The sequence below is a fragment of the Nasonia vitripennis genome (assembly GCF_009193385.2).
Source record: "Nasonia vitripennis strain AsymCx chromosome 4 unlocalized genomic scaffold, Nvit_psr_1.1 chr4_random0009, whole genome shotgun sequence".
NCBI lineage: Eukaryota > Metazoa > Arthropoda > Insecta > Hymenoptera > Pteromalidae > Nasonia > Nasonia vitripennis.
This window is the reverse complement of record NW_022279645.1, coordinates 1,305,436-1,320,828: the sequence shown is the minus strand read 5'-3', so window position 1 is coordinate 1,320,828 and position 15,393 is coordinate 1,305,436. Positions and strand designations below refer to the sequence as shown.

General features: G+C 37.3%; 2 protein-coding genes across 2 annotated transcripts; one reads left to right on the top strand and one right to left on the bottom strand.

The window, feature by feature from the left end:
* Window positions 1-1,025: 1,025 nt before the first annotated feature.
* Window positions 1,026-5,813, bottom strand: LOC116738681. The gene is made up of 3 exons (XM_032602050.1): window positions 5,724-5,813; window positions 4,683-5,633; window positions 1,026-1,114 (listed from the first exon to the last, which is right to left on the bottom strand). Exons 1-2 carry the CDS (start codon window positions 5,811-5,813, stop codon window positions 4,845-4,847), a joined length of 879 nt encoding a protein of 292 aa, XP_032457941.1. The 3' UTR covers window positions 1,026-1,114; window positions 4,683-4,844.
* A 7,571-nt stretch (window positions 5,814-13,384) lies between these two features.
* On the top strand, window positions 13,385-14,480 carry LOC116417379 (serine/threonine-protein kinase pakD-like). The gene is made up of 2 exons (XM_031930169.1): window positions 13,385-14,237; window positions 14,289-14,480. Exon 1 carries the CDS (start codon window positions 13,386-13,388, stop codon window positions 14,061-14,063), a length of 678 nt encoding a protein of 225 aa, XP_031786029.1. The 5' UTR covers window position 13,385; the 3' UTR covers window positions 14,064-14,237; window positions 14,289-14,480.
* Window positions 14,481-15,393: the final 913 nt, after the last annotated feature.

Sequence of the window (15,393 nt, the reverse complement as noted above, 5' to 3'; positions counted from 1 at the left end):
GAAAAAGATAGAAATTTGGAAAATAGCGAATCTGAAAACGTAGAAAATGAAATACTGGAAAAAGAATCCAAAAATGATGAATATGATGTAAATTCAAATCAAACAAAATCTCTTATCTCTACTCAGACCTTCGGGGAAAGTAGAGATAACAAATTAACTTTTGATATCGCTGAAAATGATAATTCAAGTTTAAAAGTACAAAGAAAATCTAATAGAAAGAAAAGTTCTGTAAATAGATATGGAAATCCTATAACTCATTTTATCTATGTAAATCACATTGATGCAAATGTACCGAATACATTTGAGGAAGCGTTAAACTCAAATGAATATAAACAATGGAAAATTGCGATGGACTCCGAAATTAATAGTTTAAAGAAAAATAATACTTGGCAAATTGTTGAACGGCCAAAAGATAAAAAGGGTATTGATGTAAAATGGGTGTACAAAAAGAAAAGCAATAATGTTTATAAAGCTAGATTAGTTGCTAGAGGTTTTCAACAAAAGGAATACATTGATAATGTTTATTCACCAGTAGGAAAAATGCAAACCTTAAAAATTTTATTGTCTTATTGTTGTAAGAATAATTTATTCATTAATCAAATGGATGTAGAGACGGCATTTTTAAATGGTTATGTAAAAACAGAAGTATATGTGAAAGAACCGAAAGGTTATGAAACTGGAGACAATAAAGTTTGTAAATTGCAAAAGGCACTCTATGGACTCAGAGAAAGCCCTAGAGCTTGGTATAATTGTTTTAATAAATACATGTGTTAGAATAATCCTAGTTGGATGGTTGTTGAGGAGAACTCGTAATTAAACTAGGCTCTAATATTCTGTTATAACTCTCTTTATTTTCTTCTTATATATAACTCGGGCGACGGAGCTGTTGCTTCGAGAGCGGTCGGCAGGAGAGAGAGTACTTTGCAGAGCACGCGTGAATACCTAGCGCTGCCCGCATGGTGGCGCTAGATTAGCCCTGCAGTCTACTATAGACGGCAAGCGGCGCGACGACTCGCCAACACTCCCTCCCTTCGGGGCGCTTGTCCTCCTGTACATCTGCGTTTTTTATTCTCTGAACTTTACTCTGAATTAGTTTCTCCTTGGTTTCCTGTATCTGAAATATGTACAAAAATTCTTATTCGTCTGATATATATATATAAAAATAAAACTCTGAAAATTATAATTAAGTGTGAATTTCTATGTTCAATATTTTATCTCTGAGGTATTTATGAGTATCATTAGGCAGAGGTTTAGTCATAATGTCTGCCACATTGTCGGTAGTAGATATCCATTTAACTCTGATTTGTCCCTTTAGGACACACTGTTTTATGTAGTCTCCGTGTGTTTCTGCCATGTGACTTTTACTCCCTGTCTTTTCTCTGATTTGTAGTTTTCTCTGAATTGTTTCCAGATCATCATCAAAGTTTTTCAACTTGTGATTTCCTTCCATCTGAGTGCAGTCCCCTGCAGATTTGTTATCGCACCACAGGGTAACAGGATACATAGTTTTCCCTGTTATATCTCTGATAGCTTTATCCAACGATACAATTTCTTGGCAAGCATTGCTCATTGCCAAGTACTCAAGTTGGCAGGTAGAGAGTGATACGTAAACTTGTTTATAGCTTCTCCACATAATTGAGTCGCCATACAATTTTATTACATATCCTCCAGTTGAAGATGAATCTTCACAATCTCTAAAGCTAGCGTCTGTCATTGCTTCCATATACTCATTTTCTGCTCTGAAAATCAAACCTATTTCTGAGGTTCCTCTGAGGTATCTGAAAATCCTTTTTACTTCCTTCCAGTCACTTTCAGTGGGTGACAGCTGTTTTCTTGATAGAAAGTTTACTGCAAATGCAATATCAGGTCTGGTGGCACCTGCCAGATATAGTAAGCTTCCTATAGCTTCCCTATACGGTGCATGAGTTGCTATCTGAGCTTCTTCTGAATTTATGAGTTCTCTTTTTCGAACCTGTCTTGTAACCATAGGTGTTTTCTGTGGCTTACTATCTTTCATATTGAAACGTTCAAGACATTTCTCTATGTACTCTGATTGTGACAGTTTTAATATTTTCTGATCTCTGTCTCTGGTTATTTTCATGCCTAAAAATAATTTAGGTTCTCCTAAGTCTTTCATCTGAAAGGTAGAACATAATTTTTCTTTTATCTGTTTTAGTTTCGTCTGATTGTTGCCTGCTAGAATGATGTCGTCTACATATAGCAGTAATACTACCATCTGATTTTGTAATCTCCACGTGAACAGACATGGTTTATTTATGTCCTTTTCTAGTCCAAGTTCCAAAGCAACTTCTGAGAAGCGTTTGTTCCATCGCTTGGGACTTATTCTGAGGCCATACAAGGATTTTTGGAGTTTACATACTTTATTTTTCTTAATGGATGGGTCTATTTTTATACCATCTGGTATTTCCATGAATATGTCGTCTTCAAGCGTTCCATTCAGAAATGCTGTCTTGACGTCCATCTGATAAGCAGTTAAATTTAACTTATTAATGATTGCAAAAGTCGATCTAACGATTGGCAATCTTGAGACTGGTGCGTAAGTTTCTCTGAGTTCATATTCTTTTCTATCCTTGAATCCTCTGATAACTAATCTTCCTTTGTAAGTCGTCTGACCGTCTTCTGAGATTTTCCTTTTGAATACCCATTTGGAATCAATGATGTGTGCCTTTTTGCCATCTTTGTCTAGAGAGGGTCTGTCTACTATTGTCCACACATTGTTGTCTTCCATAGACTTTAACTCTTGTTTTATTGATTCTGACCATTTATGTTTGTCGCCTGATTCAATAGCTTCTTTATAACTGACAGGATCTCTGTTCGTTCGTGCTATAAAAATATGTCCAAGTTCATCTTCTTCTGAGTGTGTATCTCTGGTTTCTCCAGTTGGAGTAGATACTTGTGGCAGATCGTGATTGGTATTTTCTACTTCGACTACTACTTCTCTGAGATGTGTCCAAGTTCGTCTGTTTGTCTTGGCTTTTCTTTCTAGACAAGGTCGCTTTTCTGGTTCAGGTTTCTTAGCCTTTGAATCTTCTGAATTTTTGTCATAGGCCAAACATCCGAAACGTCTGATTTTGTCTAGATGCATGTTTCCATTTGGAACCATTTTCTTGATTGGTATCTCTGAATCGATTCCTTTATGTGGAGTTCTATTATAGATATGGACCGCCACTTCCAAAGCTAGTATCCACATGCTCTTGGGTAGACCAGAGTCTATCATGAGCGCTCTGATTTTCCACTGTATGGTTTTGTTGAACCTTTCAGCGGTTCCATTATGTTGTGGAGTGTAATGAGGTGCGAACTCTCCTTCAATTTTCTCCTTTTCCTTAACTTCTGAAAATTTACCTCCAGTAAATTCAGTGCCATTGTCCGTTCGGATGAAACACACTTTTTCTTCTTTGCCCAGTAAATTTCTTGTAGTTACCAAGAATTTTTCTAAGCAATCTTCAGCTTCACTTTTGTGTTTAGTAGAGTATGCTTTGGCAAATCTGATGTAATCATCTATAAATCCTATTATGAATTTATTTTCCCCAGGATACGAGACTGGTTTAATTGGTCCCATTGTGTCTGTGTGTATCCTTTCTAATGGCCTTGTTGCTCTGACTCTGACTTCTGAGAACGACAGGTTTTCCATTTTTGCTAGGACGCAAACTTCGCAGTCTGTAATGGACTTGTCGAATTTTACCTTTCTGAGTTTATCTTCTGACTTTTGTAGCAATAGTAAATATTGCAGAGAAGCGTGACCTAATTTGATATGCCAGAGCATTCCTTCGTTCAGCTTCTTTTCTTGTCTATCTGATTTGTTGTCCACATTGTTTTGTAGATATTTCAGCATTTCTTCTGACGAGTCGTCTATGTTTAGGATTTTCCTGTTCAGAATTTGTTCATCTAAGTTTGTATCACAAACTTCTCTCTGACTAGATGAATTTGATTCTTGTACAGTTCGTTCTTGCTGCTTCTCCCTCCCAATCTCAGTCGGATTCATCTGAGTTCCCTCTGATGCGTTAGTTTCATCTGATTCGTTTTGATCCTCAAGATCCTTGATATCTGACTGAGATTGCTGCAAGAACTCGTCTACCGAGACTATGTTAGCCGTGCATGAATACTTATCGTAGACTTCTTGTTGCTCATCTGATTGTTCATGTTTTGCTACGTTTAAAGAAATTATCCAGAGAGAGATCAGATTGTCTGAAATATTTTTGGCAGAAATTACATTTGTCAAAATTATTTTGTTATTCTCATTTGATTCTGATTTTAAAATTAAATCTCCTTTGCCGTCTATAGAGATGTTTGCAGATTTATTTTTATTTGCACTTCTGATATATTCGCCTGAACTTTTTCTGAAGTTACTTAAAATTATGCTCTTATTTACTATATGCTCTGTTGCGCCAGAGTCCGAAATAAGTACTAGTTTTGTAGGTGTTTTATTAATTATATGTGTGTTGTTACCTGTTAGCATCGCTTTGACCTTGTATCCCTTCATCTGATTTCGGCCTGGTGTTTGTATATCGACCTTGCGTTTGAAAGATCCCCTTCTTACATTATTTCCTCTACCTCTGACATTATTATAACCACCCCTTCCTCTGTTACCTCTACCTCTGAAGTTATTACTGTTGTGTTTGTGTTGTGTGTTTGTGTTGTTATATGTATAAGATTTTACATACCCATCTTTGGGATTGTCCTTATTTGGACAATCATCCCCTTTGTGTGGAGCTACAGCCTGGCAATAAAAGCAGTACCATAGATTGTACTCTTTAAGAGGACAAAAGGCTGCTCTGTGTCCCACCTTATTGCAGCGATAACACTTGTCTATGATTATCGCCTGTTTAGCTGCAATTTTTTTGCCTGTCGTCTGAAGGCTGACCGTCTGATTTGCGTCTGTCTGATTCCAGCTGTAGTATCAAAGTTTTTATGTCATCAAGGCTCATCTCTGATTTGGTTGCTTGAAGTCTGATAATATTGGCCGATCTGATTTCTTTAAATTTTATACTAACAGCTTGAAAGAAGGCCGATCTTATCTCTTCCTCCGTCAGAGGTGTTTTGGTAATACAATTTTCAAAATCTCTGATAATAGAGTCAAAACGATCGCAAAATTCGTTTACTGATTCTCTATTGTTCATTTTGAGACTATATAATTTTTCTCTGACTGAAGAATCGGTAACATTGGCCTCTGCTCGTCTGAACTCTTTGATTTTAATGACTATTTCTAATGGGTCTTTTATTTGTAAAATCTTATTATGGTAATAATCATCTACGCGACTTATTAGAATGTCTCTGACTTGGTCTTTTCTGTTTTGTCTTTCTATTACTGTCTCTGAAACGTCTGATTGTTGAGAATCGTCAAGTATGTCTGCAAGATTATTAGCTTTTAATTCAGCATTTATATTGTCTAACCAAATGTTAAGTGGTACTTTTTTTGTTAATTTATAATGTCTCTTTATGTTTATTTTTGAATTAGTTGCGTTTAGGGCAATAGATCGTCTGAGTTCATTACAAGCTCTGCTGAGGTCGCCTAATACGCTTGTTCCGTCTGATAAGTTTGTTGAATTGATATTGTTACTAAACTCTGTCTCACTTATGTCTCTGAGTGTGGAACTGGCAGGGTGGATAATTACCTCTTAAGTTAATTTTCCTATTTGTTCTGTGAGTTTCTGTATGACACTGTTTAGGTTGTCAATATTTTCCTTCATATCGAGTATGGATACTGTTTGATCTCTGATTATTTCAGCATGATTGTCGAGTATATCGGAGTGTCTCTCGAGAGCATTCTCCAGATTATCCATTCTCCACTCCATTTGTGAGTCAGTAGGTTGAATCAGTAGGTTGAATCAGTAGGATCTCTGAATTTTAGGCCTAACTTCTGATTCTGAATTAATTGTTTATATTCTGATTTAAAAACACTTTGTACCTTCGTGGATATTCAAATGATCGTCCACTTAATTTTCGTTGCCTTCGTTGGCCGCCTCTTTCTCATTTGATGGTAATGGGTCTGAAAGACTCCAATCAGACATAACGCTTCTGATGTTCTTTTCCTCTGAAATAAAGTTAGAATGCTTACTCTGACAGTTTTCTTTGATTTCTGCCAAGTTAGACCGCACTGCAAGTCAAACCAAGGTTGAAAATCAAGCACTAGCACCGTGCCTCCCGGACGCCACACACGTGCTCCCTCCCAGTCTAAGTAAACGAACGCAATTCACTTAATAATTTGCGAGGGGGCGATCGCACACGCGTATGTCGTCCAAGAAGTCACGATGAAAGTGTAATTATCTTTTGATAATTTTAAATTTTATAGAAATTCAAATTCACTGCACCGCCGTTTCATTGAAATTTCTATCAAGGCGTGTTTTTAAAATTTATTCGAGTGCATCTGAACACTAAAAAGCCAACAAAAAAATTGAAGCTTTTTGATTTACTCGAATAACTCTTACATTCTGAATAGGAGTGAGAACGATATAACTGGAATTATTTTTCTCTGATTTTATTTATTACATATATACACCGATAGCCAATCTAATCCGTTACGTCTGATTCTGATTAGACCATATATTTTGAAACTCAAAAAGGAGAAAAAAAATTTACAAGAAAAATCCGTGCGTGTAAAATTTGTTTTGATTCCGAGAGAGAGAGAGAGAGAGAGAGAGAGAGAGAGAGAGAGAGAGAGAGCACAACAAACCGCGCGCTCGACTCTGACAGCGTCGCTAGTCGCGGCTCAGCTCCCCCCGATTCCCGGAATCGGCTCGTGCAGGCTTTTGCCGGCGAGTTCTCGTGCGTTTCGTTGTCGCGCGCTTTTGTCTCGTGTTAAGACTTTTGATTTTCTATAACCTTCTGATCTATTCTGTAATTATTAAGACACCGCACTGTCTTTTCCTACTATTCTTTACGCAACTCTCATTTTTCTTGTCGATGCGGTAACACAACACACTCCCGAAACCGATTGAAAATTAAACTTTCTTTTGCTATATCTGATTACTACTCTGACTACACCTTACAAAAGCTTGTACTTACGTTTTCTTCTGAAATTTGTCCTCTAGACCTCTGATACGTCTGATTTGTTTTCCTCTGAACAAAGATAAAAATAAAAACTTCTGAGTCGTCTTCTTCTCGGTTCTTCCTCTATTCCAGCGAGCTGGCCCACAACCTGTTAGAATAATCCTAGTTGGATGGTTGGTGAGGAGAACTCGTAATTAAACTAGGCTCTAATATTCTGTTATAACTCTCTTTATTTTCTTCTTATATATAACTCGGGCGACGGAACTGTTGCTTCGAGAGCGGTCGGCAGGAGCGAGAGTACTTTGCAGAGCACGTGTGAATACCTAGCGCTGCCCGCATGGTGGTGCTAGATTAGCCCTGCAGTCTACTATAGACAGCAAGCGGCGCGAAGACTCGCCAACAACATGGAAAGTTCAAACTTTGTTAGAAGCAACTATGATAATTGTCTGTACATAAAAAAACAAGCAAAGATCCAATATATATATATATATATATATATATATATATATATATATATATATATATATATATATATATATATATATTGGATCTTTGCTTGTTTATATACATATATATATATATATATATATATATATAGTAACGGGGTGAGACTTTGACGTGAGTGGAGAAAATCACAAATGGAGACGCCGGGACCGAGAAACGATCCGGCGCTCCCGAGATCTCTAGGCGCGCGCTCTGTACGTCGAGCTAATGCCGCCTTATTTCGTCACACTCTATTCTGCCTCGATTACCGGCGTGGCGAGGAACGTTGTTCCTCGTTACTATATATATATATATATATATATATATATATATTTTTGTAATTATATCTATCATATCAAAAATCCTTAAAGTTAGTATAAATTATAGAATTTAGCAAATAATAATAATAATACAAAATAAATGTATATATGACATCGCAGTGCGCTCCCGACAGCACAGTATATAAAACTTATACTTGCCATCTGGGCGCTCCCAACGGTACAATGTATACAACTTATACTTGCTATCGGGGCGCTATCGCACTCCTTGACATAGTCTTAAGCTAAAAGTTATCGTCTATAAATAGCGTTGTAAATAGCGTTAGAACAGTTGGAGTACATTGTAAACTTATATGAATCTAATAGTAATTAAACTGTGATTTATAAATTGACATAGTCTTAAGCTAAAAGTGATCGCCTATATATATATATATATATATATATATATATATATATATATATTTCAAATATTCGTTAGAAATAGCATTAGAGAACCGTTAGAGTACATAATAAACTTATATAAATCTAATAGTAATTAAATTGTGATTTATAAATTGGATAATACTTTCAATGTAAGATGTTATATAAAAATCCTTAATATTAGAAGAAAAAAAACTTACTAAGCGTCGCGATAATTAAAAAGAATTTAACATAAATAAACACTAATTATTAATAAATAATCCTTAATACTATACGCAGTGGAGATAAATTATTATATGAATTCAATAATGTTGTGTCCATAATGTACTAGATAAACATCTCTAGTATCAATTTCATTCTTCAACTTCTCCTCGTCGGTGTTGTTCTCGATGAGGAAGGCATTTACTTTGGTGGGTAGGAAAACGTCGAAACTTCCATCCAACTCCAACACCATCTTCGCGCCAAATTTTGTCTGAACTTTCTTATGTTTGGATATTTTGTACTTCTTGTTGATCTCCAAATCCTTAATTTTTTTCGTAGGTAGAAATGGTGGAGCTTTTGCCACAGCGTTCAGCGACTCCATTCTGTAAAAATAATGAAACAATATGTATAAGCTTATTATATTTGTTTATGTATTACAAGAATATATTATACTCACATGATAAATTATTCTTCCAATATTGTCGTTGTTGTATCCAAATCAGATGAGGAATAATAATCCTCAAAGAAATGCAGTGGGAAGATAAAATCTTGTCGTACTGCACGGAACCACTTGTTTATTGCGTAAACGTTTTGAACTGCACAATTCTCCTTCCAGTCAGGAAGGTGATGTGAACACACCAGCGGAGTTCGAAATCCTGGTGTCTTTAAGGATGGACAGCCGAGATCTTCTATATTACCGACGTCCGGGAAATATAGCTGCAGCCACTCCTTTTTCTGTGCACCTTTCACCCAAATAATAATGTTTCTTGTCGGCGATAAATCGAGGAGGCTGGAGCAAACTTCGGCTAGCTTGTCGTATGGCAGTTCACCGTCGCTCCACTTTAATCCGTGAAAAGAATATTTGAGCCACAGATTGGCACACTGGACATCGCTCGACAAGTCGTACCAAGAGTGAGGTGGTTGAAATGTAGCTAGTTGAGCTACTGCTGCTGGCTCGTTGGGATCGATGTAGGCCAACTCCTTGACTATGAATTCCCGTTTTGCCCCTTGAAGCCCTGGATATCAACAATCAAATCCATGTTATCTATGAAAATATTACTCATTAAGAATAAATTTAGAAATAAAATAATAAAATATTTAAAATATACTTACAAATTCTACAGCTTTCTCAACTATGGTAGAGAACAGTATACTGCTTGAGTACACTCGGAAATGTATACAAACACGGAGCAGAGGACTGCTTAAATATACTAGAAATTTGTACCCCTTACACTAAAAAAGCTTCTCAAGATCGATTCATTCACGCTAGCGACGTGCAACGTCTCTTTTCATGTTTCATTGAACGACATCAGCTACCGCCTCTCTCATACGTTTATATGCATCTCCCATAGTCCCCACTCAGGCCTCTACAAGCAGTATTTTCGTTCAAAGCGCACCGATTTTGTATATCGCGCGCGGTACAGCAGATATAGCTAGATCCTGGGATTTTTCGACTACCCTCTCTCTCATACTTTTAAATGCGTTCCCCACAGTCCCCACTCTAGCGTATTGCATTGATTCTCTACAGCCTGCGCAGTGCAGTCGAAACAGCTAGATCTTCGGATTTTCCACTACCCTCTCCCCCGTACTTTTAAATACGTTTCCCATAGTTCCCACGCAGACGCCTGTAGGCTTATGTTTTCGGTACACTGACTCTCTACAGCGAGAGCTGCAACCGAACGTCTGGAGACGAATTTTCGAGCAAAGCGCGCCGATTCTCTACTCTTTTTCTCGTTTTCTCAGCTACCCTCTCCCCCGCACTTTTAAATACGCTCCCCATTGTCCCCACGCAGGCGCCTGCAGGCTTGTGTTTTCTCTACACTGACTCTCTACAGCGAGCGAGAGCTGCAACCGATACAGCTTGACCCTACACGGATGCTCTGCAGCCTGCATCTTCGCTGTGTTTTTCTTGGACGAGGTGAGCGCCTCTCTCCATCGTACTTTTAAATACGTTTCCCATAGTCCCCACTCAGACAAATTTTCGTTCGAAGCGCCTCAATTTTCTACTCTCTTTCTCGCTTTCTTCGTTACCCCCCTCCTACGTACTTTTAAATACGTTTCCTATAGTCCCCACGCGAGCGACTAGAGATGAATTTTCGATGCACTGACTCTCATCGATAGCCCTCATTTTTCACACATGAAAATAATGAAACGCAAATGAAAAATTATCCCCACCCTTGCATCTATTATATCATTTACATCAGTTGTCTTTCTACAGGAATTAGTTTATTATCACATTGAAAGAAATCTTCTACACAGATTATATCAGCAACATTAAAATAAACTAATAGTGGTATGAATATTACTATTTACATTAAATTAAACAAATTATTTAAAATATCAGTATTCTGAATATATAGAATTGAGTCGAAGCATCTAAAACACTTAAAAGCTCAAATTTCTTTGGTCGAACCAATCCCTTAAACAGATACGGCTAGTTTATTTGACAATTATTGCATCCAGATGTGTGAGAGCCAATCGCTTTGGATACACTTGCAAGTCGATAGAACCATTCAAATCATAGCTTTCGGAGAAGTAACATCGTGCGTACGTGTGTGGGTGCATGTGTAAATAAATACGAAACAGTTAAAAAGATTTGGTTTATACAAGTGATTTAAAAAAAAAAATTTATCCTCATCATCAACATCAGTATGGAGAATAAAGTAAGTATTTATACATCTCTCTCTCTCTCTCTCTCTCTCTCTCTCTCTCTCTCTCTCTCTCTCTCTCTCTCTCTCTATCAGAGATATGGAGAGAACTTGAAAATCTTGGCATTACCACCTCTAAATCTTCTCCACCTGCTCGGTTCTCTCCAGATGCTCTCAACGAACACTTCAGTTCCATCTCAAATGACCCTCAAGCTCCATCTGTCGAGAAGTATCTGCGGACCCTCGAGAGTCTAGACCTCCCTGAACACTTTATCTTCAGGGCCATCACAGAATCGGACGTGTTAGCTGCAGTTTCACATTTCAATACCCAGGCCAGGGGAAGCGATGGCATCCCACAGGTTGTAATCTCTAAAGCACTACCAATACTCACTCCTTTAATCTGTCAAATTTTCAACCTGTCTTTGAGTGAGGCATGCTTTCCCTCTGCCTGGAAATCATCGCTCGTAAGAGCATTAAACAAGATCAACTCTCCTACAGCTGTAACTGACTACCGACCGATTTCCCTACTTTGCTTTCTATCCAAGGCGCTGGAGTGGCTGGTGCACAATCAAATCTCTGAATACCTTGAAACTAGACTCTATCTTGATAGTTTCCAAACTGGTTTTCGCACTGGCCACAGCACGCAGTCCGGCTTGATTAAGCTGACTGATGATGTCAGGCTTGGAATGGACAGGAAGAAGGTCACCCTTCTGCTTCTTTTTGATTTTAGCAAGGCGTTTGATACAGTGTGTCACGTCAGGCTACTCAGAAAGCTACCCTCCTTCGGCTTCTCCAAGCAGGTTATCCGCTGGCTTGCATCTTACCTTTCTGGTAGAGAACAGGCCGTCATTCGTGACAACAACGAACTCTCTACATTCCTACCACTAAACACCGGTGTCCCACAGGGGTCAGTCTTGGGCCCCTTATTGTTCGCGTTATACATCAATGACATTGGCCTCTGCCTTGACTCAGATGTATCCCATCTAGTCTACGCGGATGATCTGCAAATCTACTGTCAATGCCCCCTTGAGGAGCTCGATTCCTGTTCTGACAAGATGAGTGCTAACGCCGAGAGGATAATGGGCTGGGCAGCACTAAACAGACTTAAGCTGAATGTTAGTAAGACTAAGGCGATCGTCCTGGGCTCACCCTACTATATCAATGCTCTACCTTCTACTGCTAACACCTATATAAATATAGGGGGGGCCCAGGTCAACTTTGAATCATCTGTGCGCAACCTGGGGCTGGTGCTTGACTCAAAACTTACGTGGAAAGAGCACGTTACACAAACTTGTAAACGTGCTCACTCTTTAATGTATCGGCTATATTTCTTTCGGAAGAGCACTAGCCTCAGGTTGCGCCAACATTTGGTGCAAGCACTCCTATTTCCCCTCATCGACTACTGCTCACTTGTTTACTGCGACCTGACTCAAGAGCTTGACTTAAAACTGCAGAGGCTTGTCAATACGGGAATCCGATACATCTATGGTGTAAAGAGGGACGAGCACATCTCCCCTTACAGGCGTGAGTTGCAATGGCTCACCACCGCCGGACGTAGGAAGTACTTCATGGCCTGTTTTCTTAGAAAAATTTTCAACACCTCAATACCAGCTTATCTACTAGCCTATTTTGACTTCCACGTCGCACTCAGGCCTGTCAGGGGCGAGGTGACTCCACTGGACATCCCGTCCTTCAAGACGGAGACGCTGAGGAATTCATTTTTCATCAGCGCCTCCTACCTCTGGAACAGCCTTCCATCTCAACTTCGCGACACACTATCCATATCACACTTCAAACAAGCAGCTAAAAATTATTTCTTTAATTTGGAAAACACATAAACATCGCACAAACATACATACATTCTCTTTCATCTCATGTCATCTCTCAACATCACACACACCTTATACTATATGCCCTTACACAAATTTTATTTATTCCTTTATCATAATACACTATATTTGTTATATGTACAACAAAATGTACAAAAATAAAGAGCAATTAATCTAATCTAATCTAATCTCTCATCTACCTCGTACTGAAAAGACATGCAGATACCTGTACTTTCTCTCTCTGTCTCTTTCACGCACACAAGCTACACGCTCTATGCATACACGTGCACTTTACAATTTCTTTCTCTCTATCACTATCTAACTCAAACTAATGCTAGTAATCTTATATATTTATAGACTATTTGATATTTTTCAGGAAAACGTGAATCCTATGTGGTATCAGGGCAACTCCGTATTAAGCTGTGAAATAATTTAAAGCATGTTTTTGTTTCTAAGTTTATTCTTTATAAAAATAAATAATTTTTAAATTTATTTTATAGGATGGTTTAAATTATTCAATGGGGTTAAACTATCTCTTAATTGATACTAATAGTCAAGAAGCTGATAAAAATAGAATGAAGCAGCACCCACAACTTCAAGAAAATCATTCAAAAAGCGACAAAAATGAAATCTGTGAAACGGGACAGTTACAGGAGCATGGAAATACGTCAAATGCTAACATAAGTATATTGGAAGAATTTGATATCGATATTGATAGCATTATTAATGCTGAAATCGTAAATATGTCAGACGAGAGAGTGCTTGAAATATACAAAAATTTAACCGAATCTTTAGAAAATGAGTATAGAGAATATACACTACAAGAACAACAGCAGCAGCAACAACAACAAGATCAAGTTCAACAGCAGCAGCAACAACAACAACAACCACAACAGCAGCAGCAACAACTACAACTACAACAACAACAAATTGATTTAATTGATTTAACAGAGTTGCAAGAAGAGAATAAAGGTGATCTTAGTCATGAAAAATTCATGCAATTCTGGTCGATAATTAGTTCATCAGTTATTGAAAAATTAACTGAAAAGATAGAAGATTCGGTAAAAAGACTACAGCAGCAAAATAATAATATATTGAGTGAACTTATAAAAATGAACAAACATTTAGAATCATTCTTGCAATTATCAATCACACAACAACTTCAGAAACAGCAGAAAGGAAAGAAACGGAGATAAGCTGAAAGTAAACCAAAAAATTGTAAAAAACTAAAAAAGATGAAGGTAATCATGAACAAATTTTAAGAGAAATTCAAAAAGTAGCCTCAAATGTTCCTCAAATGATAAAAGATTTCTTCAAGATAATACTACTGATACGCTTGCCTGGGGGCACTATAAAATATTACAAAATGGGTAAGTTCGAATTATACACATACGCACATATTTCACGTAAAATTCAATTAGGAAACGTCTGATTCCAGCAAAGAGAAGCGTGTACGATTCAAGGAAGAACCAACCATACACTTGATGTATAAATGGAAATTTGCGCATCATGAAGCTCGATGTGGCAAGTGCGAGCAGGTTGCACGTGATCGAGAACGTTTTAGGAGAAGAATTTTACAAATAAATGAAATTATATTGCCAGTACTTGTAAAAAAATTGAAAGAAATGTAAATAAATGAACAATAAATTTTAAATCAATTATAATTTATTAATGTTTTCTTTTTTTACATATCATTTTTATTAATCCAACTGTTGAGTATCGTCAAAACCTAACCATTTTACATAAACTCTATCACCACTTTTTCTTAAAACTTTCTTAATCAAATAGACATCTGGATATTTAGTCTTGAGAAGTTCTTCCTCGTAGAATCCTCCAGCTATTGGTTTGTCTTGATAATCTTTTAGATGATAAGTATAGGGCTTCGTAGGTGAAACTCGCGTTATTGTAAAGACTTCAGTTGACCAATTGGGTGTATAGCCCTTATCGAAAACCTCCTTGATTCGGCTTACACGTACTTTATGTCCAATTTTAAATTTAGCTCGTTTAAACAAATTTAGGCTGTTTGACTTTTTCCTATTAATTCGATTAAGAATACGATTAACTTTGCTTTTGTCTACTTCTGCAGGCTTCATTCCTATTGTCCGATGTCGACTATTATTATACTGCAATGTTAAATCTTGTAAAATATCCAACCATTTGTAGCTACCACGCAGACTAAATAACTTCCACATCATGCTTTTTAGAGCGATTAAAACGTTCACAAATTGATGCCTTAAAATTACTGTATGTAGAGTATAGATGAATTTTATAACTTTTCATTAATTTGTCAAAATCTTTATTGTAAAATTCTTTTCCACGATCTGTTTGCAAATTCTTGGGTACTCTTTTTTGCAATAGTATTGATTTCATAGCTTGAGTTACACATTTTCTAGTTTTTTGTTTCACTGGCACAGTTCAAGCATACTTTGAGAATACATCAATAACTGTGAGCAGGTACTTTATTTTGCTTGGCATATGGAATCATTTCAACAAGATCTACTTGCCAAGTTTCATCGATATTCTTGC

Coding starts and splice junctions, on each gene's coding strand:
- LOC116738681 (XM_032602050.1), bottom strand. CDS start 5,813: ATGGAGTGGAGAATGGATAATCTGGAGAATGCTCTCGAGAGACACTCC. Junction 5,634..5,723: donor AAATAATCAGAGATCAAACA/GTATCCATACTC, acceptor TTAACTTAAGAG/GTAATTATCCACCCTGCCAG.
- LOC116417379 (XM_031930169.1), top strand. CDS start 13,386: ATGGGGTTAAACTATCTCTTAATTGATACTAATAGTCAAGAAGCTGAT.